The 24,026-nt window shown below is 40.3% G+C and overlaps 1 protein-coding gene across 3 annotated transcripts in view; it reads right to left on the bottom strand.

The window, feature by feature from the left end:
* Positions 1–24,026, bottom strand: part of LOC126161319 (uncharacterized) — a 295,371-nt gene that overhangs the window by 87,985 nt on the left and 183,360 nt on the right. For all 3 annotated transcript variants that reach the window (XM_049917069.1, XM_049917070.1, XM_049917071.1), the window contains exons 2-3: positions 18,525–19,515; positions 16,391–17,039 (exon numbers count right to left, since the gene is read on the bottom strand). In XM_049917069.1, the coding sequence (XP_049773026.1) occupies positions 16,391–17,039; positions 18,525–19,153 (1,278 nt within the window). In that variant the 5' untranslated portion in view covers positions 19,154–19,515. The remainder of the gene's footprint in view (positions 1–16,390; positions 17,040–18,524; positions 19,516–24,026) is intronic.

The following is a 24,026-nucleotide window of genomic DNA, read 5'->3' as shown; positions in this document are numbered from 1 at the left end:
CGTCTCCTTTATCGCCCATAGTTAGTTTGGTGGAGTCAGAATGAGCCATTCCAGTTTCCTAAAACTTGATGGCGTAATACCGATTGGAGGTCTGTTTACAGACTACTGACCTTAAGAGTCGGCTTACTGGTAGCCATTTTTGCTATCAGTAAGTTTATTCCCCAGGATCCAAACGTGGCCCAGATAACAGACACAGGTCACTGATATCCACATTGTTCAAGGGCACATAGGGAATCCTAAATTAGCATGACCAAGGGATGGCAGTGGTAACACCAGTTGAGAGCTTGAAAACTGTTCAAGGAGTTGCAGAAGATGAGAAAGGACTCACCGGTGCAGAAATGGATACGCTCAAAAGCACAAGAGATGGCTACCAACCCAACAGAGAAAATACTACAGCCACTGTATCTGGCAAGGAGCACAATTCAGCACAAGCAAAGACTACATGACCAACAACCATCAAGCTATCAGTATAGACTACTTCTGAACTCTGGGATGGAAAAAATTGCTGGTGGAGGGCCTCGGGCTGAACCAAGTCTTTCGGACCTTGTGATAAATCAATACAAAGCTGTGGCCGAGGGAGGTCAATACAGTATTATTATGTGACATTATGAAACTCTAACACTTTTCACTCCTAACACTATTAAAGGAGGTAACCAAGAGAATGAGACCACAGAAATTAGTTCAACTTAGGTTGTACAAACTGACCATGATTCACATGGAATTCATGTCTATATGACCTATTCAGAGCACTACTGGAGCATTACACACACAACCTGTATCCATCGGACATGTAGCTTGTAACTGAAAACATGTCATGATCATCTCTCCATCGGCAAAAGATTCCAGAATAGTCCTCCATTTGGATCTCTGGGAGGGGGTTGCCAAGGGAGAGCTGACTATGAGAAAAAGATTCTACACCCAACAAAAGGATAACATTCTACGAGTTGGTGTATGGAACATCAGAAGCTTGGTTGTGGTACGGAAGCTAGAAAATCCGAAAAACTAAATGCAGAGGCTCAATCTGGGTATAGTAGGGGTCAGTGAAGTGAAATGGAAAGAAGACAAGGTTTTCTGGTCAAATGAGTATAGGGTAATATTAACACCAGCAGACAATGGTATAATGGGAGTAAGATTCGTTATGAATAGGAAGATTGGGCAGAAGAGTGTATTACTGCGAACAGTTCAGTGTTATCAGAATCAACAGTAAACTAACACCGACAACGATAGTTCAGATATACGTGCTGACATCACAAACTGAAGATGAGACAATGAAAAGTATAAGAGGATATTGAAAGGGTAATACAGTACATAAATGGAGATGAAAATCTAATAGTCATGGGAGACTGGAATGCAGTTGTAGGGGAAGGAATAGAAGAAAAGTCTATAGGAGAATATGGGCTTGGGACAAGGAATGAGAGAGGAGAAAGACTAATTGAGTTCTGTAATAAATTTCAGCTAGTAATAGCAAATACTCTGTTAAAGAATCACAAGAAGAGAAGGAATACTTGGAAAAGGCTGAGTGATACACGAAGATTTCAGTTACATTACAACATGGTCAGATACATTCCAAAATCAGATACTGGATTGTAATGTGTCCACAGGAGCAGATACAGACTCAAATCACTATGCAGTAGTGATTAAGATTAAGCTCAAGTTTAAGAGATTAGAAAGGAACAATCAATATGCAAAGAAGTACTAAGGAATGACTATATACACTTAAGTTCTCTAAGGCTACAGATACAGCAATAAGGAGTCACTCAGTCGGCAGCACAGTTGAAGAGGAATCAACATCTATAAAAGGGGCAATCACAGAAGTTGTAAAGATGATCACAGAGGGTAACTGAAAAGAAACCATGGGTAACATAAGAAATACTTCAGTTGATCAATGAAAGAAGAAAGTACAAAAATGTTCAGGGAAATTCAGGAATACAGAAATACAAGTTGCTGAGTAGTGAAGTGCAGGAAAGCTAAGGTAAAATGGCTGCATGAAAAATGTGAAGAAATCAAAAAGAAATCATTGTCAGAAGGATTGATTCAGCAAATAGGAAAGTTAAAACAATATTAGGTGAAATTAAAAGCAAGGGGGTAACATTACGAATGCAATGGGAATTCCACTGTTAAATGTAGAGGAGAGACCGGACGGGTGGAAAGAGTAAATTGGACGACTATGAGGGGGAAGATTTGTCTGATATGACAGAAGAAGGAACGAAATTCTATTTAGAAGAGATGGGAGATTCACTATTAGAATCAGAATTTGCGAGTGCTTTGGAGGACTTAAGATCAAGTAAGGCAGAAAGGATAGATAACATTTCATCAGAATTTCAAGAATCATTGGGGGGAAGTGGCAACGAAACGACTATTCACATTGGTGTGTAGAATGTATGCGTCTGGCGAAATACTATCTGACTAACGGAAAAATATCATCCACACAATTCTGAACACTGCAAGAGCTGACAAGTGAGAGAATTATCGAACAATCAGCTTAACAGCTCACGCATTGCTAACAAGAATAAGCTGAATGGAAAGAACAGTCTAATGAGTACAGAATATGGGCAGAGTAAATAGAAGAAACACTAAAGTAATGAGAAGTAGCAGAAATGGCAACAGCGAGAAATTTAACATCAGGATTGATGGTCACGAAGTTGATGAAGTTAAAGAATTCAGCTACCTAGGCAGAAAACTAACCAATGACGGACGGAGCAAGGAGGACATCAAAAGCAGACTAGCACTGGCAAAAAGAGCATTCCTCGCCAAGAGTCAACTTGTATGAAACATAGCTCTTAATTTCTGGAAGAAATTTATGAGAATGTACGTTTGGAGCATAGTATTGTATGGTAGTGAAACATTGACTGTGAGAAAACCAGAGCTGTATAGAATTGAAGCCTCAGATGTGGTGTGGACTTGGGTTGCAACTGCTACTATTGAGATGAAAAGGTTGTCACAGGAGAGGAATTCGGGATGGGCCGCACCAAACCAGTCAGAAGATTGATGACTTCGGGGGGGGAGGGGGGGGGGGGAGCCTTAACCCACTTACAAATTATAATGTTACTTAAAATCCGTCTTGATTGCAAATTTTTTTTATTCATATGACCGGTTTCGGTTCATTCAGAACCATCTTCAGATCTGTAAAAATAATGATACTAATTTGCTATTTCATGGAAGCAAATCTTTTTCATCCTATCTAATCAACATCAAATGTACCAGAACGTACCTGGTATTTCAGTTACAGGAGTAACCCGTCCAAAGCCAGCAACTTTCACATGCTACGTCACATAAAATTGGTTGGCAGAGTGCACGTCATTTATATTAATTATAACACTATTACCGACAGGTGGCATCTGGTACATTTGTTACATTCCATTTGCACATACTGTATTCAGTAGATCTTTTTTATGTTAAAAATACTTAATTAAAATATGTAGATGTCAAGGTTAAAATCTGTACTTGTCAGAATTAAAAAAACAGTAAAATTATCATTTTTATACGATCTAAAAAGCATAGGGCGATTTATATATCTATGGTGCTGGTGTGAACTTGTTTTCCTCTACGGCCTGCTTCCGTGGTTCCCGCCATTTCGGTCCTCTCAGTTGTCTGATGTCCATCACTGCGTCAACGACGCCAGGCGCTGCACGCGTCTTCCGGCTTCTCCACCGCGCACCATCTCTCATCCCTCGGCCTGGATCTCCACAAGCAACAGTTGTCATCTTAGTAGGTCGTCACAAATGCTAAAATAGGCGTTATGACTGAATTCGCTTTGCTTGTTGAGGATTAAATCTGGATCTTTATTTTTGTGGGTGTATATTTCAATTTCTTCCAAAATGTTAAGAAACCGTCCCTTATGAGCTCTATGCAGGATGTCTAAATTGTGTTCAATGTTCGTGACTGAGTGCTTTGTCGCAACCATATGCGCCCCAAAAGCTGTTTTGTTTTGAGAGTAGGTGTGCTCCCTGAATCTGGTTTCAAAGTTCCTACCAGTCTGCCCTATATATTGTTTACAGCAGCCATTACATTTGATCTTATATACACCTGAATCCTGAAATTTATTCCTACTATTACATATTCTATGCCGGAGCTTCAATTTTAATGTGTTATTTGTTCGGAACCCTATTTTAACATCGGATTTACGAAAGCATCTTTCAATTTTGTCTGTAATTCTTCCATTGTAAGTGAGAGCTACATATTTTTTCTTGTTGTTCCTCTTAACTGCTACTTGACTTCCTTCTATTTGTTCCATTTGCCTCTTCTTTATCTTCCTATAAATATTGATCACCTGCTTACACGTATATCCGTTCGCTACGGCCACTTGTTTTAAAATACTTAACTTCTTTTCTACTTCCTGTTGGCTTAGTGGCAATCTTAGTAGCCTGTATACCATCGAAGTAAAATATGCCCATTTGTAGCAGAAGTCAAGAAAGATCCAACCAAGAAATTTCAAACAGAAATAAGGAAACAAATAGATAACAGTGTGTTTCTATTCACAGAGGAGGAAAAATTTAAACTGAAAGTAATGAATCCGCGAATCCCCGAATTACAGTCACAAATAAAGCTCCATAAAGATGAAAAATCAATTCACCCAATCGTTAATAACACCAGCAGCCCAAGTTATAAATTAAATAAAGAGCTAAATAACAGCTCCATTAAGTTTCGGGAATGCAGCCGCATGAATTCTGCTTCTTCTTCTAATATTTCGGCTGTATACCTTTCAGCCATCTTCAGAGAGAGCCGTACGACTGACGCTCCAGCGCTCGCTCCATCCTTTTAAACTCGCGGACCGCGCCACTGCGCATGCGGCCACAGATAAACAAGGCGCCAATGATGTTGATCGGCGGCAAAGACGTACAATATGCATGAGTTACGTCTGTGGCTGCGCAATCGATCCATGCTGGGAGGTCGATGTATTACTGGGAGCTGAACTGTAGCGACGTCTTTGTAAGTTCAATATTGAAAGTGCCGGATTCCATGATTTATCTAATGTGAAACCGCTGTCTCTATTAATTAAATTCTTCGTTAAGCGGATTTCAATGGCCTCTTTTACTACGGAGTCCCAGAAAGATGAAACAGAAGTCAGAATTTCGACATTTTCATATACCATATGAGTGACCAGGATCAATACAGTGCTCTGCCACAGCTGATTTACTGGGTTGTAAGAGCCGAGTGTACCTGCGATGTTCCGTACACCTCTCTTGGACTGTACGATTCGTTTGTCCGATATATGAAAGGCCACATTCACATGGTATCTTATAAACTCCAGGCTTGCGGAGTAGTAAGTCATCTTTAACGGAACCCAGGAGAGCAGCCGTCTTCGCCGGTGGACGAAAAATCACTTACTTTATGTTTAGTGAGGATCCGTCCTATTTTGGATGAAAGGCTTCCCACGTACGGCAGGAAGCCTTTCATCCAAAATAGGACGGATCCTCACTAAACATAAAGTAAAAGTGATTTTTCGTCCACCGGCGAAGACGGCTGCTCTCCTGGGTTCCGTTAAAGATGACTTACTACTCCGCAAGCCTGGAGTTTATAAGATACCATGTGAATGTGGCCTTTCATATATCGGACAAACGAATCGTACAGTCCAAGAGAGGTGTACGGAACATCGCAGGTACACTCGGCTCTTACAACCCAGTAAATCAGCTGTGGCAGAGCACTGTATTGATCCTGGTCACTCATATGGTATATGAAAATGTCGAAATTCTGACTTCTGTTTCATCTTTCTGGGACTCCGTAGTAAAAGAGGCCATTGAAATCCGCTTAACGAAGAATTTAATTAATAGAGATAGCGGTTTCACATTAGATAAATCATGGAATCCGGCACTTTCAATATTGAACTTACAAAGACGTCGCTACAGTTCAGCTCCCAGTAATACATCGACCTCCCAGCATGGATCGATTGCGCAGCCACAGACGTAACTCATGCATATTGTACGTCTTTGCCGCCGATCAACATCATTGGCGCCTTGTTTATCTGTGGCCGCATGCGCAGTGGCGCGGTCCGCGAGTTTAAAAGGATGGAGCGAGCGCTGGAGCGTCAGTCGTACGGCTCTCTCTGAAGATGGCTGAAAGGTATACAGCCGAAATATTAGAAGAAGAAGCAGAATTCATGCGGCTGCATTCCCGAAACTTAATGGAGCAGTCTTTGCGCCGCGAAAACCTGAAGATTCACAGCTAAATAACAGATTGAAGGCGGCATATACATATCGTCGGACTTTCAACATTAGCAACAGCTACGAATTTGCCGAGCAAATTAAAGACGTACTTATACGTCAGAATGCGTCACTAGCTTCATTGGATATCACCAATCTGTACACAAACATTCCCGTAAAAGAAACGATTGAGATCATTAAGAACAATCACCTCACTCATGGTAAATTGGCACTGGGGGAAGTGATTGAACTAGTGGAAATGTTGGAACAAGTCTTGTCGTTCAATTACTTTACTTTCAATGGTAAAATTTATCAACAGAAAGACGGGCTGGCAATGGGGAACAGCTTAGCTAGGATGCTGGCTGACATTTTTGTATATCACTTAGAAAACAAATTCTTTGATGAAAATCCTAATATTGCTGAGAAAATTGTATATCACAGGAGATATGTTGACGACTCAATTTTATTATACAAAGGACATAAAAATGATATCAAAAACTTAGCACAAAAAATGAGCTCTCAATACCCGAAAATTAGATTCACCATGGAATTTGAAGAAAACAACCGTATAGATTACTTAGATTTAACACTAATAAAGAAAGATGGGAAGCATGAATTTAGCATATTCAGAAAACCTACGTGTACAGATCTAGTTATCAATGAGCGCTCGTCACCCACCGCGATACAAATGGGCATATTTTACTTCGATGGTATACAGGCTACTAAGATTGCCACTAACCCAACAGGAAGTAGAAAAGGAGTTAAGTATTTTAAAACAAGTGGCCGTAGCGAACGGATATACGTGTAAGCAGGTGATCAATATTTATAGGAAGATAAAGAAGAGGCAAATGGAACAAATAGAAGGAAGTCAAGTAGCAGTTAAGAGGAACAACAAGAAAAAATATGTAGCTCTCACTTACAATGGAAGAATTACAGACAAAATTGATAGATGCTTTCATAAATCAGACGTTAAAATAGCGTTCTGAACAAATAACACGTTAAAATTGAAGCTCCGGCATAGAATATGTAATAGTAGGAATAAATTTCAGGATTCCGGTGTATATAAGATCAAATGTAATGACTGCTGTAAACAATATATAGGGCAGACTGGTAGGAACTTTGAAACCAGATCCAGGGAGCACACCTACTCTCAAAACAAAACAGCTTTTGGGGCACATATGGCTGCGACAAAGCACTCAGTCACGAACATTGAACACAATTTAGACATCCTGCATAGAGCTCATAAGGGACGGATTCTTAACATTTTGGAAGAAATTGAAATATACACCCACAAAAATAAAGATCCAGATTTAATCCTCAACAAGCAAAGCGAATTCAATCATAACGCCTATTTTAGCATTTGTGACGACCTACTAAGATGACAACTGTTGCTTGTGGAGATCCAGGCTGAGGGATGAGAGATGGTGCGCGGTGGAGAAGCCAGAAGACGCGTGCAGCGCCTGGCGTCGTTGACGGGGCCCCCCTGTGCGGCCCTCTTGCCCGCAGTGATGGACATCAGACAACTGAGAGGACCGAAATGGCGGGAACCACGGAAGCAGACCGTAGAGGAAAACAAGTTCACACCAGCACCATAGATATATAAATCGCCCTATGCTTTTTAGATCGTATAAAAATGATAATTTTACTGTTTTTTAATTCTGACAAGTACAGATTTTAACCTTGACATCTACATATTTTAATTAAGTATTTTTAACATAAAAAAGATCTACTGAATACAGTATGTGCAAATGGAATGTAACAAATGTACCAGATGCCACCTGTCGGTAATAGTGTTATAATTAATATAAATGACGTGCACTCTGCCAACCAATTTTATGTGACGTAGCATGTGAAAGTTGCTGGCTTTGGACGGGTTACTCCTGTAATTGAAATATCAGGTACGTTCTGGTACATTTGATGTTGATTAGATAGGATGAAAAAGATTTGCTTCCATGAAATAGTAAATTAGCATCATTATTTTTACAGATCTGAAGATGGTTCTGAATGAACCGAAACCGGTCATATGAATAAAAAAAAAAAATTTGCAATCAAGACGGATTTTAAGTAACATTATAAAATCACTGATTGCTGTTATCCCATAAGACATTATGTCTGTTTTTGCAAAATACTTACAAATTGGCTAAACACTGTTTTTACTCAGTTCTATGGCAAGTAAATGTCCACATCACATTAGAGATCAGTCGTTTACAAAGAAACAGGTCCAAAGCAACAGGTTTAGTAAAAACAGAGCAAAGGCCAAGGAATGACATCTACGGAACTGTTTTCCACTGTTCTCTTCAGACTGGTCTCTTTTGATTGGTATCATACTTTTTCAGGTGGTCAACAATTTCTCATTTAGTTCTGGCATTCCTTATTCCTCCTTTGGTCTAATTCACTCTGCCTCTTTCTTTTTTACAGTGGTCACTCATTACTCTTCTATTTCCATCATACTTTATCCAGTAGTGAGCTATTGTCCATTCCATTCATTGCATTCATCTCTGGTCACTCAATTTCAAAGCTTTTATCAAATTCCCACTTCTAGTTCTTTGTGTACACTGTTCAACTTTCACGAGCGGCAATTTCTAATGTGTTATACAGGGTGTTTGATAAAGAACTCCCTGGTTTTAAGTATAAATTTAATGGGGAAATTAATGAAAAAATACATTAATGAGTATTGATGTGAGATCCATTTGTTGCCCTTGAGACGATATTCCACTTGTCGCTACATACTCACCAACATTTCAGGTTTAACTGTCCCAACCACTGTGGCGATTTTTTCCTGTAAATGATTGATGTATCTGATCTTTTCACTGTACGCAACACTTTTTATGTGGCCCTAAAAGAGAAAGTCTACTGGGGTTAAGTCGGTGCTTCGTGCTGGCCCTGCCTATCCACCTTCACGGAAAGTGAGCACCAAGAACCACAAGCACACGGTTACTGCAATGAGGTAGGGCGCCATCTTGTTGGAAACACACAAGCCCCTTTTCCACCTCAATGTCGTCCATTTGGGGAAAGACTACGCTAAATCAGTACACAGTAAAACATTGTCAACGGCAGCATGTTTAAAAAATAGAGGGCTGTGCTAACGGCTGTCTGCTCTTCTGTGAACACACTCCATGTTCCCAGTAGTTCCATACCAGTAGGAGACGTAAAAATGTATTTGGTCTGATACACTGTTTTAGAGCCATCAGTGTAAAAGACAGTAGCACCCTGTAACTCTAAGAACTGAATGTAACAGAAGCTGAAGTTCATGGGAGTGCCAGACTTTACAAACATGGAATAGATGGGAAAGAACTGGTGAAGATGTCCACCAGACTGCGCTTTGAAGGTGGTGCTGCAGAGGCTATGGACTGGGAGCTGTACTAAACGCAAAAGTCGACGTACTATGTAGGGGATGACCAGTCACCCAACTGAGGTCACAAGCCCATAGAAGGCAATTAGGAAGAGATAACACTCAACACACAGCCCTGTGGGACGCCTTTCTCTTGGACCCACGAGGAGGTCACTGAAGTGCCAATTCTGAACTGGAACAACCGGTGGGATCAAAAGTAACTAATAAAATTCAGTAGGGGGCCTCAAATACACCAGTCATGGAGGGCATTGAGAGTAAGTAAAATGTGATGACTTCAAGCAATCTTGTACACCTTATGCAGGTCAACAGATCAAAAAGATGACTGTGATAGATGTTGGCATTTAGAAGGAGACTATCAGATTGCTTCTTCAAACCTAAGCAGATGGACAGTTGTTGATCGCCCCTTCCACAAACCACACTTATAGGGGGACAAAAGGCCCAGACATTCAAGAACCCAGCATAATGTGTGAGCAAAACATCCTTTCAAAAAAACATTCAAGAACCCAGCATAATGTGTGAGCAAAACATCCTTTCAAACACCTTATAGAATACACTGGTCATGTTAATCAACCAGTAACTGTCAAGAGACATTTTGTTCTTGCCTGGCTCAAGGACTGGGACACCTATGCAATCTCGCCACTGCAGGGGGAAGGTAAATTGGATCCACATACCGTTTAAGACCTAGCGGAGATGCTGACTTTAGCAACATTTAGGGACCACCTGATTATGAATTTAATCAGAGCCTGGGGCTGTGTCATGTGTCGAGGCACGAGCCTGAAGTAGTTCTCAGTCAGTGAATGGTTCATTATGGAATCAGCTGGTGAAGAGTTAAACAGTAGAAATGTAGCAGGATAGGAAGAGGATGCCTATGCTGGCGTAAAATGGGTCGCCACGTGTTCTGCAAGAACTGATGAATCTGTACAGAAACCACCCTGTGGGACAAGACCCAGAACAGTAGTTCATCAGTGGTTTCTCATAAGACCCTGGAGGTTGACCCACATCTGTGATGAAGAGGTTGACGTTCCCAGGGAGAAGATACACTTCTCTCAGCATTCCTTCTTATTACATTTGATTAAATATTGTGCCTTAGCATGAAGTAAATTAAAAGTGATAAGGTTGGTCTGCAAAAGATATTGTTTGAATTGTTGCAGGGCTCGGTAGCGATTCTGAATAGCTACAGCAATGTCTCTTTTACACCAAAGCACTGGACGATATTAAGGGGGACTTGTAGAAAGGGGAAAAGTAGTTCCAGCAGTCCGAGTGATCACATCAGATGCATTGCACATCTCATCAATGCGATCAAATGATAGAGGTGGCGAATGTAACAGCAGAGGCATACAAAAACCAGTTTGCTCTGAAGTGCCAGAAAGTGGTCCCTGTCACACAGGTTATCATGAATTGAACAATATAGTGAATCTGCAAAATTAGGAGAGGCGATCATTTGATCTATAGTTGAAACGGTGCCATGCACAGCACTGAAATGGGTAGAACTATCACCCAGGAGTCACAGATCATGGTCTGTGAGATGTTGGTAAATAATAATAATAATAATAATAATAATAATAATAATAATAATAATAATAATAATAATAATAATATCTCAACCAATTACTAATTATTATTTTTACTAATTATTATTATTATTATTATTATTATTATTATTATTATTATTATTTGTGGGGTTTTAGGGCGCTCAACTACTAAGGTCATTAGCGCCCAGTCACAAATGTAAGTGCACATATAATCTGGTAAAACTAGGAGGGAGGAGGGGGGAGGGGGGGGCACCAGAAAGTTCTTACAAAGACGCAGATAAAATAATTAAAAGAGTTAGATGTCTTTGGACAAGTCCATCAAAGTAATAAAACGAAGAACACGAGCAGCTGCTCGAGCGTCATCAGCTAAAATTTCCTGTAAGGCAGTTGGCAGAGACAGGAAAACACGAGATTGATTAAAACGGGGACAACAATAAAACATGGTGCACTGTCAATGCATGACCACAAGGGCACTGCGGGGCGGGGTTACCAGTTAGCGGTGGCTAAACCGGCAATGCCCAATCCGCAACCTGACCAAAATGAACTCCTCTCGCCAAGATGGTCAGGAGGAGGTTGTCCAAGCTGTTGGGAACTGTTTTATGGCCCGGAGCTTATTTTCTTGAAGTGACGACCAAGTATCCCACCATAATGACGCAAACCTCTTACAAACAACCCCACTAATGTCAGACGATGGGACACAAAGGGAGGCTGGCTGAGGCAGGAGGACTGCAGCCTCGGCCGCAGCATCAGCAGCTTCATTCCCAGGCTCTCCTACATGGCCTGGAACCCACATAAAGCTAACAGGAGAGCCATCAGCAGCAAAAGAATGGAGGGATTGCTGGATCCGTTGCACCAAGAGATGGAGTGGATATGGAGCTCCAAGGCTCTGAAGAGCACTGAGTGAATCAGAGCAGAGCACATACGGAGAATGGCGGTGGACATACTGAACGGCCTGATAGAGAGCAAAAAGCTCAGCCATAAAGCTGGAACACCGGTCGAGGAGCCGGTATTTAAAGGTGACGTCCCCGACGACAAAGGCACAGCCGGCACCATCGTCAGTTTTGGAGCCGACACCATCGTCAGTTTTGGAGCCATCAGTGTAAATAAAGGTGTTACTGGACAGTTGCTCACAAGTTCGACAAACTGTGAGCAATACACTGCATCCGGAGTATCCTCCTTCGGGGGTGTGCTGAGGTCACGATGAATGTGAACCGGAGCCTGGAGTCAAGGTGGTGTCGGGCTCTCACCCTCTTTGAAGGTGGTAGGGAGGGCAAAATGCAATTGTCGAAGCAGGCGATGAAAGCTTACTCCAGGGGGTAACAGGGCACACACATACAACCTATACTGACGGTCGAGAGAATCGTCGAAGAAGGACTGATAAGAGGGGTGGTCGGGCATTGACAACAGCCGGCAAGCATACCGACAAAGCAGTATGTCGCGCCGGTAGTTCAATGGTAATTCGGCAGCTTCAGCATAGACTCTAGACGGGACTAGTATAGAATGCTCCGGTTGCAAGACGTAACCCCTGATGATGGACGGAGTTGAGACGGCGTAAGAGGGATGGCTCGTTGGTAAATTAGAAGGCCCCTCTCAGACAAAGTGGTACTCTACCAAACGCAGTGGTGTGTGTTTAAGTCCCCAAGCAGGAGAAATGGGAGGAAAGCTGTTGGATTTATGTAGTCAATTCAACATAAGTAGCCCACCTGAAGGTATGTAAACATTTAAAAGGTAACATTAAGCTTGTTTGCACCCGCACCGCTACTGCCTCCAACAAGGTATGAAGGGGAATCCAATCACTGATGCCATCTGTATGAAAAGTACAGACCCTCCAGATGCCCTCTAGGGACCAACACAGTTGCAACAGAACACACAATAACCACGGAGCATAGGAGAATGGTCATCTGTGAAATGTTTTTCTGGAGAGCGATGAAAACTGGAGAAGAGGAAATAATGTGGTGGTGGTCCATGAGGGGATAGTAGTACCCATTACAATTCCACCGAATGACCCTGACTGAAGCAGGTTACACACGAAAGAGTCACGAGTCATGCTGGAGGCTCACTGCCCACCACCAGTGGGTGTGGAACCACATCCACAAACATCAGTTAAGAATCCAAATGTGTGAGGGGATCTGGCACCTACAGGGGCACTTGAGGAGCCTTAACCCAAGTCGTCATTGTCGTCTCCTCTTCCTCCTCCACAACCTTTTAGAACAACTGGAGATTTACACCATGTAACAAAAAGAACTGGATAAACTCCTCAATGTATGAACTGTGTTTGTACCTAATGCATATTTTAACATTTGTAACAAGTTACTTAGTCAAGTTAGTTGCCGATTCCTGCACACATCCTCCAGCTGGTCGCGAGCCACCTTGTGAACGAGTGCCACACTGTGCTGCCTGGGTCACGTCTGCGCTTCCTGACATCTGCCCACCCAATATGAACACCGTGCAGCTGGAAGAAGAGTGTCGGGGAGCTGCAATAAGAAACTGCCCTGATCGTCCTATGTGCGGTGGTGTACACATCTAGCAGCCTGAAGCACAGCATCACCACGACCAAAAAATACACCATAAAGATTGCTATTCTTACTTCAAAAGGCCTCATTTTGTCCTAAATAGATTTTACTGTTTTAATGACATGTATTTACTTTCACAATTTGTGAATAACTGAATGAAATATTCTTGTAACTGTCAGTAAAACTGCTGAGATTTTTCTTATAAGGACACATGCAACTAGTGCAAAGAGTGGGGAAAGGAAAGTATACATGGTTGTATGTCATAATTTCCTGATTTCTGATTTTATATTTAATTAAGAATGCATGAACTCTTATTCATCTAATACCATCCACATGTAAGAACCACGTGCATTTTAGTACCACTTCCCTAACTTTACCAGTAGAGATCTGCCAAAAATAACTGCACTTGTTTTAGGTATTAATTTAAGCTTTTCTATTCTCTATTGTAGCATCTGAGAATAGCCTTTGGAGTCTGATATGGAGAACATTTGAACAACAGAAAGGTGGCAGAAATGCAGGCACATGGTCATAAATTTATGAGTACACCACATGTGTAAGTGAGGTCTCATATAGAAGAGCTCATCAATATATGAGCAATGTGAAATTCAATCAACTGCCAACAACTGAGCCAGCCAAAGACTATTTTTGATTAGTGAAGTTACATATGTGACATACATCTGGTTAATCATGTTAGCAGTCCAATTGTCATTTTGCATAAGTTCTGCAGCTATGGTTGACTGTAGCAAACATTTATGGGTTGACATACAATGGAAGAGCTGTTCAAGAAATGCTGCATAGCCACAGAAAATTTAATTTATACTGGCAAGCACAATACACCAGAACAAATCATTTCCATGAGCTTATGGCACTTTTGTTAAGCCCAGAGAGGACATATCCACGACTGATCAGCTATCGAAGAACAAATAGTAAATATAAGAATTATTTTCTAGAGACACCATAAACAACCCCCTTGCACTTTATGTATGATGTATGTACGTAGCAGGCATCAAAAGATTTGTCAGTGACTTTTTTATAATCTAATAAAGGTCTATTAGCTAATAAAAACTGCTGGTGTAACTGGAATTGATAACTGTCTGGGAAGTGGAAACGTTTCACTTAATTTCAAACATCATAATCGATGTTTTTGGAAAGCTTGCAGCTGCCATTTATTATTTAAATAATGAAATACTGCACTAGTTACGTATTTTGTCATGTTTAACGATGTGTTTCGAGAATTTTTTATTTCAAACCTCATAATCAATGTTTTTGGAAAGCCCGCATCTGTCATGCATTATTTAAATGAAATACTGCACTAGTTATGTACTTTTTCATGCTTAGCACAACGTGTTTTGGGACACGTTTTGCTCAGCATGAATACAATACATAACCAGTGCTGCGTTTACACTAAAAACATTTCAGCAACACAAAGTGAATGACTGCGTCAACTAGTGCTCCATGTGGCCATATGCCGAAACTGTTAAATACGGTTTGACAAAGGTGTCACAATGATCACAACAATCACGAAACTGCATTTGGACAGTAGAGACAGTTTGGAAATGTTTGTAATTGGTCATGATATCTTCATTTGAACGAACCTCGTTATATACTCCCATCAGCCACCACGCCACAGAGCTTGGCAGCGGCGGGAGATACAGCACAAATTGTTACAACTTTTACTCGTTTACCCATTAAAATCCGCTGAATCAAGTGCCCTGGTGTCAAGAAACTTAACCACTTAATATTTGTAAACACTACCGTACTGGACAGCCAACATTATGCCACCATCATATTTTCTCCACAAACATTTTTTCGTAATGCGTAAATCGTGGGAAAATTATAAATATGTTGACGCAAAATCAGAAGCAAACTAATATTGTGGGCATAGGAAATTTGTCGGACCGATAAAAAATGTCATAAACAATGGGAAAATGTTAATTCTGGGAAGGTAAAAGCGGGGTTCTACTGTATTTATGTGGTGACAGTATTAAACATTCTCATTCTTCCTTTCTCCACTTAAATTCTACATGTTAGCAGCCCAATAGCCTTTCTTTCTGCGAAAGTATTATTTTATTTTCCCCAGAAAGTGTGTGTGTGTGTGTGGAGGGGGGAGGGGGGGGGCGCCATGGATTATATACGTTTCCAACTACAAAAATTCTTGTAATTACGGGTTTGTGGTTTATGAGCATTCGCCACTTTTAGAATTCATCTCCTTATGTTTTTTATGGCAAGTAATTTTTAAAAATGTGTAACCATTTTAATATCAAAATGTAGCTGCTTTACAATGTAAAAATGCAGCTCATTCTATTAGAGCAGCTCAAAACACAGACTCAACATTCACTGATATGGTATCAACTTTTGAAACATGTTCAATGGATTCTCAGTATGTCACATTAAATTTTGTTCTATTGAGTGATATCGCACAACTTACGAAAACAGAAACTCCTGGCTCCCTCTGCCAATACTTTTCTCCTATACAGTTGGTACAGCTACACTTTTAAATAAAGTTATATGCAGAACTAAATACTTGTCCCACAAAGTTATGTTTTAAGAAAGATGAAAACATGTGAAATAACCACACATGATTGTACAACGTAGAAAGATATCTCTATAATGATTAAATTTTAATACTGTTTGTCCGACAATTCTCTGGTACACTAATTCAAGTCATTTCTGAAACATAATGATTGTGAATTCTCTCTTTCAGTTAAAACGCTAATTGGACGTTTTAACACAGCCAATAACACCATTGTTATGGCACTAGCCCTTGTAACAAGAATTTATTCCATGTTCACATGCAACCTATTGACTATGGCAATTTTTTGAAAGATTGCATATTAGTGTTTCAGTACATACCTTCTCACTTCTATGAATGAATGTGGGGAGATTTACAACTGAACTATAAGCTGGAGTTTTTGTACCATCCACCTCCGATTCTCCTGGGGGTAAGTCTGTGTCCTGCAAATTAGCAGCTAATGTCGTCAGCACATATTCTGGCGAATGGCCACTTGAGAGCATTTTGCGGATCCCATCTACACCCGGGAAGTCACCAGCATTATCTGATCGGCCAGATACAGAGGCACAACTTGAAGACGCTCGTCCAGATTTGTACAAGTGGCTTGTGGCTTGCTTTCTCTGCTCAAGCACCAACCAATCTGGATCACGCATCAGTGCTCCACATACACACATGTTGAAGAATGTACCAGCTAGGAGCAGCGTCGTCCCACGCCATCCATACTCTTCAATAAAGTAAGTCGTCATTGGTGCATAGATGAAGGTACCAATTCCAGTGCCACATGAGCCCAGACCAGTCGCCAAAGTCCTCTTCTTATCAAACCAGTAAGCAATGCTAACAATTGCTGTCACGTAACACAGTCCTAATCCCAAGCCAGCAATCAGACCAAATGTAATGTACAACATCTCCACAGAATCAGCAAACGCACTCAATGTAAGACCTATGCCAGAAACAATGCCTCCTATAATGGTCATCCAACGGCAGCCGTACCTAAAAAGTTAACAGCTAATGAGAAACATTTTACAAATTATTGGAATTGTCAGAATGAGAAAATGTATTGTTACTGTTATTAAAAGTAAGTTTATTTAGTCTATAAAAATATTTTTTACAACATACTTCCAGCAAAATTAGACAAATTTTGTAGCTGAAAGGGCTTCTGCAAGTATCTTAAGTCACTTGCTTCAGAGGAAAAACAGTAAAATGAACTCTAAGTTCAGGAAGCCAAATGTCCTGTTTCAAGAATTTAAAAAAATAAAAGGTTACAAAGCCTGAAATTAAGAGACATTTAGAAATTAAAAAGCAATAATCACAGTCTGCTACATGGAATTTCTACATTGGCACTGGAGAAGCTGAGAGAGTAACACTCAACAAAAATAACATACCCTTCCTCACCTCCTCCCAAACTTTATTTCATTATTACTATTACACAAAAACGAGCTACAATTCCATTTATGTAAGACTTTCTTTGTTCTTTCCTTAACTGTTAATGAGTCTACAATTGTCTTCCAAAATCATACAGTAACATTTAACAATTTGGCATATGATTGCCTTTTCTGCAGCTCCTGTGACCGAACTAGCGAATAAGTGGTGATAGCTGCCATGTCGGATGAAAACTTTTAAATAACATTCCCTGAAAAAGAGCTATTTTTTTCCAAAATTAGCAAATGCCACAGAATTCCGACAGAATTAAACATAGTTTTGACCACACTGTTACGTGGATGTTAAAAATCAAAGCTTCTTCTGAGAGATGGGAACATAATGTACTGAGTAGTGAGAAGATACCGGCAAATTAATGCCAGAACTGACTACAAATTATTCAATATAACAAACACACTGCCAGTCTCGCAAATAATTTCTGTCATTACTCTCTAGATGATATTCATCTGGGGTTTTTCTTGTAAGACATTTAAGTTCCACACACATACATTTCAGATTAAATATTTACACTATAACAGGATCAGAATAATGAATGACCGACATAAGCACAGAAAGGGGTGGCAGGAGACGTAGCATGCAAGAGCAATATTGCTCCAGTAGCAGCAGCTGTGCAGTTCCATACTGAGCACAGTCAAATGTTTTCTGTTAATGTGTAGTACTGAGTTTACTTTGCAGGTCTTATCACTTTCTAAAGAAATTTTGTAGTTAGTTTCATACACTCTGTAGTACAAAAATATCACACACAAACAAAGCATGCAAGAACAAAACAACAATTACATAATGAATCACAACTGTTGTCAATGACTGACTTAACTTGCAGGTGAGATAGCAGAGCAATATGATGTGACTGTGCATGGGACAGAAGGAGGTACGAACACACTCTTGCTTTGGTTGCTGCCACAGTAGCTGTCCCATAAACAACTAGCTGTCACTGTTATTCTGATTCAGGTGTTTTAACTGTTCAAAATCTATTAATATTGAGATGAAAATAATATCTGAATAGTACCAACAATATTCAAGAAATTTATTTGTGCTCACCTGTCTACCAAAGCACTTCCAACCGGTCCAGATAAAAGTGGGACTGCCATGAACAGACTTCCAATCCAAGATGTTTTGCTCTTGCTCTCACCAAAATGATCCAGCAACTGTATGAATAATAACCCAAAGGAGAAACTTACACCATCAGCTATCATGCTGATGACAAGTGATGCAATCACAACCACCCAGCCCCAACCTCCATCCGGCACTTTGGTCTTCTCTGAATGATCCTTGCTGGAGGGGCTACTGCTGCAGATGCTATCCCTTTCTGAATTTTTGTCTGCTGATGTTTTCGTACCTTCTTCAAATTTAACAGCACAATTTGCTGTGTCACTGATTGCTTTCTGATCAGTGTGTAACGAAATGGTGGAGATGGGCTCCAAGATTGGAGATGTATCTGACACTTGAGATGGGTAAGAATTTCTACAATCGTTTTTGAAATCTGGAAAGTTGCCATATTGAGCCAGTTTACCATTAAATTCCTGTTTTAGTTTGTCACGAGGAATTATTTCTCTCACATCGAAAGCAATATCTACACCATGGCAACGGGCTGGCAATGACAAATCCACTGACAACCGTTTCTGGTGTGATGCATCTGTAGGTGTTTCCTCTGATGGTGGAGTCACCATAACGAAGCGGGTTGTTTATACACTTATTTCTCAATGCACTAAAAATAAGGAATTTAGAAACAGCAAATAAATAAGATCAGTTATTGGTAACTTGTAGCATCATGGTAATTCTATGTTCTTGTTTAAATCCATTCCCTAATGTTTCCACCATTGGAGCACCAAGTCAATTTAGAGGGATTTTGAACACCATTTCTGTCCATTGTCTGGGCCAGCCCTGCAGTAACTTCGTAATAGGATAACATTTGCCCAATAACTGTGGCCAAGAGCACATAAAGGACCACTGGCGTGGTCCAAGGAGCACGTGAGGCGAACAATTCACAGTTTTGGTGGCCACCATGCGGTGTGTCTCTGAATGGCAACACCTGCAAGAACAAAGCAATCTTCATTAAACTGTGAAATTTTTAAACTAACGTGTAAATGCTTACACAAAGTAGTATAATTACGAACATTGTAACTCTTCACCAGGTTTCCTCCATGTGTGGTCATATGGCATTCCACTAGTGTTACAGAAGAAATTCTTGGATTTATTTTTGCAATTTGTATGGACTCAGCCTGAATAGAGGCTTGTTTTATTCAACACCCAATGTCAACAGAAAAAAATAATTTTAGTTCTTATTAAAGTGTGATTTTATGTCAACGGTTCTACATAACTGGCACAAATTGGTGTAGCACAGCAATATTTAATTCAAGTTCATCTACTGACGGTAAGGATTGAACATGGAATAAGCCAGATTTGCCGATGGAACTACTTTCAAAATATAGTTACACAGACCCTCAATCATTGCTGGGGCACAGAAGTGTCCTTGAATTAAATAGCACAACATGCTTACTCAAGGTTGCTTTAGTAAATGAAAATGTAAGAATCTGTAACGCGAATAAAAATTGCTTTTCCATTGGCACTGGGTGTCATATAGAACGGCTGATGAACTGACTACCTAACATTACAAAACCAAAAGTTAAGCAAGTTCTGTACCACAAGAAGAAATGCAAAACTCTTTCCACATTCTGTCGGCACAACAGCACATGAAATAAATCCCCTTCATCCACTCCTTGTTTACTGTTCATAGCTATGTTACAACATTTTTTTGCTGTATCAAAAGTGATACTAAAAGTAGTGTGAAGTTTTAAGGTGGTGCCCTAACAGTCAGTCTTATATGTTCCTCTTTTGCATACAAAGTAACATTAAGCTTCAAACATGGTATGGCGATATGACAGTCTTGTGCAACATTTAAATTCAACATACATATTTTTTGACATGCAGGTGATCACTGCTGCACTTAAGGACTGGTGTGTGTGTCAACAACCAACACTTTCTCGTTTGGTAAGTTACAAGCACTGGCACGTTGATAGACACACAAAAACACAAACATACTCACAAAATTCAAGCTTTCGCAACCAACAGTTGCTTCATCAGGAAAGAGGGAAGGAGAGGGAAAGAGGGAAGGAGAGGTAAAGACTAAAGGATGTGGGTTCTAAGGGAGAGGGTACGGAGTCATTCCAATCCCGGGAGCGGAAAGACTTACCCACACACCCACACTTGTAAAGTCTGCTTGTGTCTGTGTATGTGCAGATGGATATGTGTGTGTGTGTGTGGGGGGGGGGGGGGGGGGGTACCATCACAAAGTACATTTAGATAATGTTCAGATGGCCCATGAAAGTGGATGCTAATCTTCGGCACAGCAGGTGGTGATGGCTCTACATCTGTAGAATGTAGTGTCAATTTTAACCAACTATTGCCACAGATTACTGGAGGTCACACACTGTCCACTGATACCAGCCATCATCCTGAAGGTCTAGTTAGAGACGGTAAGTATCTCATGCACACCTAACTATAGTCCATAAATTTACTGGCAGGTGCTAAAAGCAAATATTCCAATAATCATTGCCACAATGAAGTTATAGCCACCATCACAAAGTACATTTAGATAATGTTCAGTTGGCCCATGAAAGTGGGTGCTAATCTTCAGCACAGCAATTATTGCAACTTTGGGCTACTAATTTCCCAATTTTGTCCCCAGCACATATGCAATGTGCAGATTTGGCCACTGCACCATCAATGCTGAGCAGCACCGACTGTCACTGAGCTATTATGAAAGCAGTATGCAGCCCCTAAACACTTCCAACATCCCACTGATGAAATGCAGCACCCTAACTTAGTGTATCACACACATGGCAATTTCACAACATAATGAACCTATGCCAATGGTAAAATAATTTTGAAATAATAATTTTTGCTTGATATAAAAGGTAAATTTTGAAATTTTAAATTTTCTGACTATTCCTCCAGAGAGTTATGTTCTACTGACAGTGTCTCAAAATTTTACTTCAAGTCAGATGGTTACGGAATCAAGATGGTTACGGAACACAAATGTTATTCATACCATTGCATGAACACCAATTTAATTAATGGATGTCACTGTAAGTCAGTCTTTTGTATCATCAAATCTCCAGTTGCTTTTCCCCCTGTTTATTCCCAACTTTGCAATGCTTTTTCTCAAGTTATTTATCATCTTTGTCTTCCCCTTGTCTTAAAATAATATAGTTTCCTTTCAACATTTCCCTTACTATTTCTCCATTTCTCGGCATTATAAGCTCACACCTCTATTTTGCAGTATGGATGTCCTATACTAGTTACAATAGTGTGCAGAGAAGTTTTAAGACCATTACTACTCTTCAAAGCAAATTCAACACTGCACGTAAACACACTGTGCATGAATGTAACCAGAACAAGACAATCGGCTGCTAATACAGCACACAAATATAAACCAACAACATTGACCACTACCACGCTTGGCTGTCAATCACATTGTTGTTTTGACTGAGGTACAGGGAAAGTACTGTTTTCGAGTAGTGGTGCATAATTTGTAGCAATCAGCACCATAACATTGCTGGAGTAGAGAAACTTGTCACACCTAAGGCTTACATTCTCGAGAATAGTAGAGATATGTCTTCCATCCCTGTCTGTCTCATTTACTTGAACTCTGAATAATTTATGACTTTTATTTTACTTATTTATATTTTATTTTTGCCATACTAGGATTTGAGCAGAACTCAAAACTTTTGGAGGTAGTGCACTACCAATTACACAACAGGTGCATGTCTCATGGACTGACAAATTTCAACTTGTCACTTTTCTCTCATACCCTCCAAGGTCCGCTAGACTTCATACACAGAGATAAAGGAAAACACTGTAAATTTAACTTCAACACAATGTTATTTTGGGCTGAATTATATCAATTACACCTTTTGCCCCTCAGTGCTAGTCCTCCATCATTGTGGTTGAATCCCTGTGGTGACTAAATGGTACTTAAGGGAAACAGTGAAAAGGTAAAACATTCAGTCAAGCCATTGTTTGTTGTTGTGGTCTTCAGTCCTGAGACTGGTTTGATGCAGCTCTCCGTCCTACTCTATCCTGTGCAAGCTTCTTCATCTCCCAGTACCTACTGCAACCTAAATCCTTCAGAATCTGCTTAGTGTATTCATCTCTTGGTCTCCCTCTACAATTTTTACCCTCCACGCTGCCCTCCAATACTAAATTGGTGATCCCTTGATGCCTCAGAACATGTCCTACCAACCGATCCCTTCTTCTGGTCAAGTTGTGCCACAAACTTCTCTTCTCCCCAATCCTATTCAATACTTCCTCATTAGTTATGTGATCTACCCATCTAATCTTCAGCATTCTTCTGTAGCACCACATTTCAAAAGCTTCTATTCTCTTCTTGTCTAAACTATTTATCGTCCATGTTTCACTTCCATACATGGCTACACTCCATACAAATACTTTCAGAAATGACTTCCTGACACTTAAATCTATACTCAATGTTGACAAATTTCTCTTCTTCAGAAAAGCTTTCCTTGCCATTGCCAGTGTACATTTTATATCCTCTCTACTTCGACCATCATCAGTTATTTTGCTCCCCAAATAGCAAAACTCCTTTACTACTCTAAGCGTCTCATTTCCTAATCTAATTCCCTCAGCATCACCCGACTTAGACTACATTCCATTATCCTCGTTTTGCTTTTGTTGATGTTCATCTTATATCCTCCTTTCAAGACGCTATCCATTCCATTCAACTGCTCTTCCAAGTCCTTTGATGTCTCTGACAGAATTACAATGTTATCGGCAAACCTCAAAGTTTTTATTTCTTCTCCATGGATTTTAATACCTACTCCGAATTTTTTCTTTTCTTTTCTTTACTGCTTGCTCAATATACAGATTGAATAGCATCGGGGAGAGGCTACAACCCTGTCTTACTCCCTTCCCAACAACTGCTTCCCCTTCATGTCCCTCGACTCTTATAACTGCCATCTGGTTTCTGTACAAATTATAAATAGCCTTTCGCTCCCTGTACTTTACCCCTGCCACCGTTAGAATTTGAAAGAGAGTATTCCAGTCAACACTGTCGAAAGCTTTCTCTAAGTCTACAAATGCTAGAAATGTAGGTTTGCCTTTCCTTAATCTTTCTTCTAAGATAAGTTGTAAGGTCAGTATTGCCTCACGTGTTCCAGTATTTTTACGGAATCCAAACAGATCTTCCCCTAGGTCGGCTTCTACTAGTTTTTCCATTCGTCTGTAAAGAATTCGTGTTAGTATTTTGCAGCTGTGGCTTATTAAACTGATTGTTCAGTAATTTTCACATCTGTCAACACCTGCTTTCTTTGGGATTGGAATTATTATATTCTTCATGAAGTCTGAGGGTATTTCACCTGTTTCATACATCTTGCTCACCAGATGGTAGAGTTTTGTCAGGACTGGCTCTCCCCAGGCCGTCAGTAGTTCCAATGGAATGTTGTCTACTCCGGGGGCCTTGTTTCGACTCAGGTCTTTCAGTGCTCTGTCAAACTCTTCACGCAGTATCTTATCTCCCATTTC

Source organism: Schistocerca cancellata, chromosome 2 (genome assembly GCF_023864275.1).
Source record: "Schistocerca cancellata isolate TAMUIC-IGC-003103 chromosome 2, iqSchCanc2.1, whole genome shotgun sequence".
In the NCBI taxonomy this organism is placed as follows: domain Eukaryota; kingdom Metazoa; phylum Arthropoda; class Insecta; order Orthoptera; family Acrididae; genus Schistocerca; species Schistocerca cancellata.
Note: the sequence above shows the minus strand (reverse complement) of the source record. Positions and strands in the feature narration are given on the sequence as shown.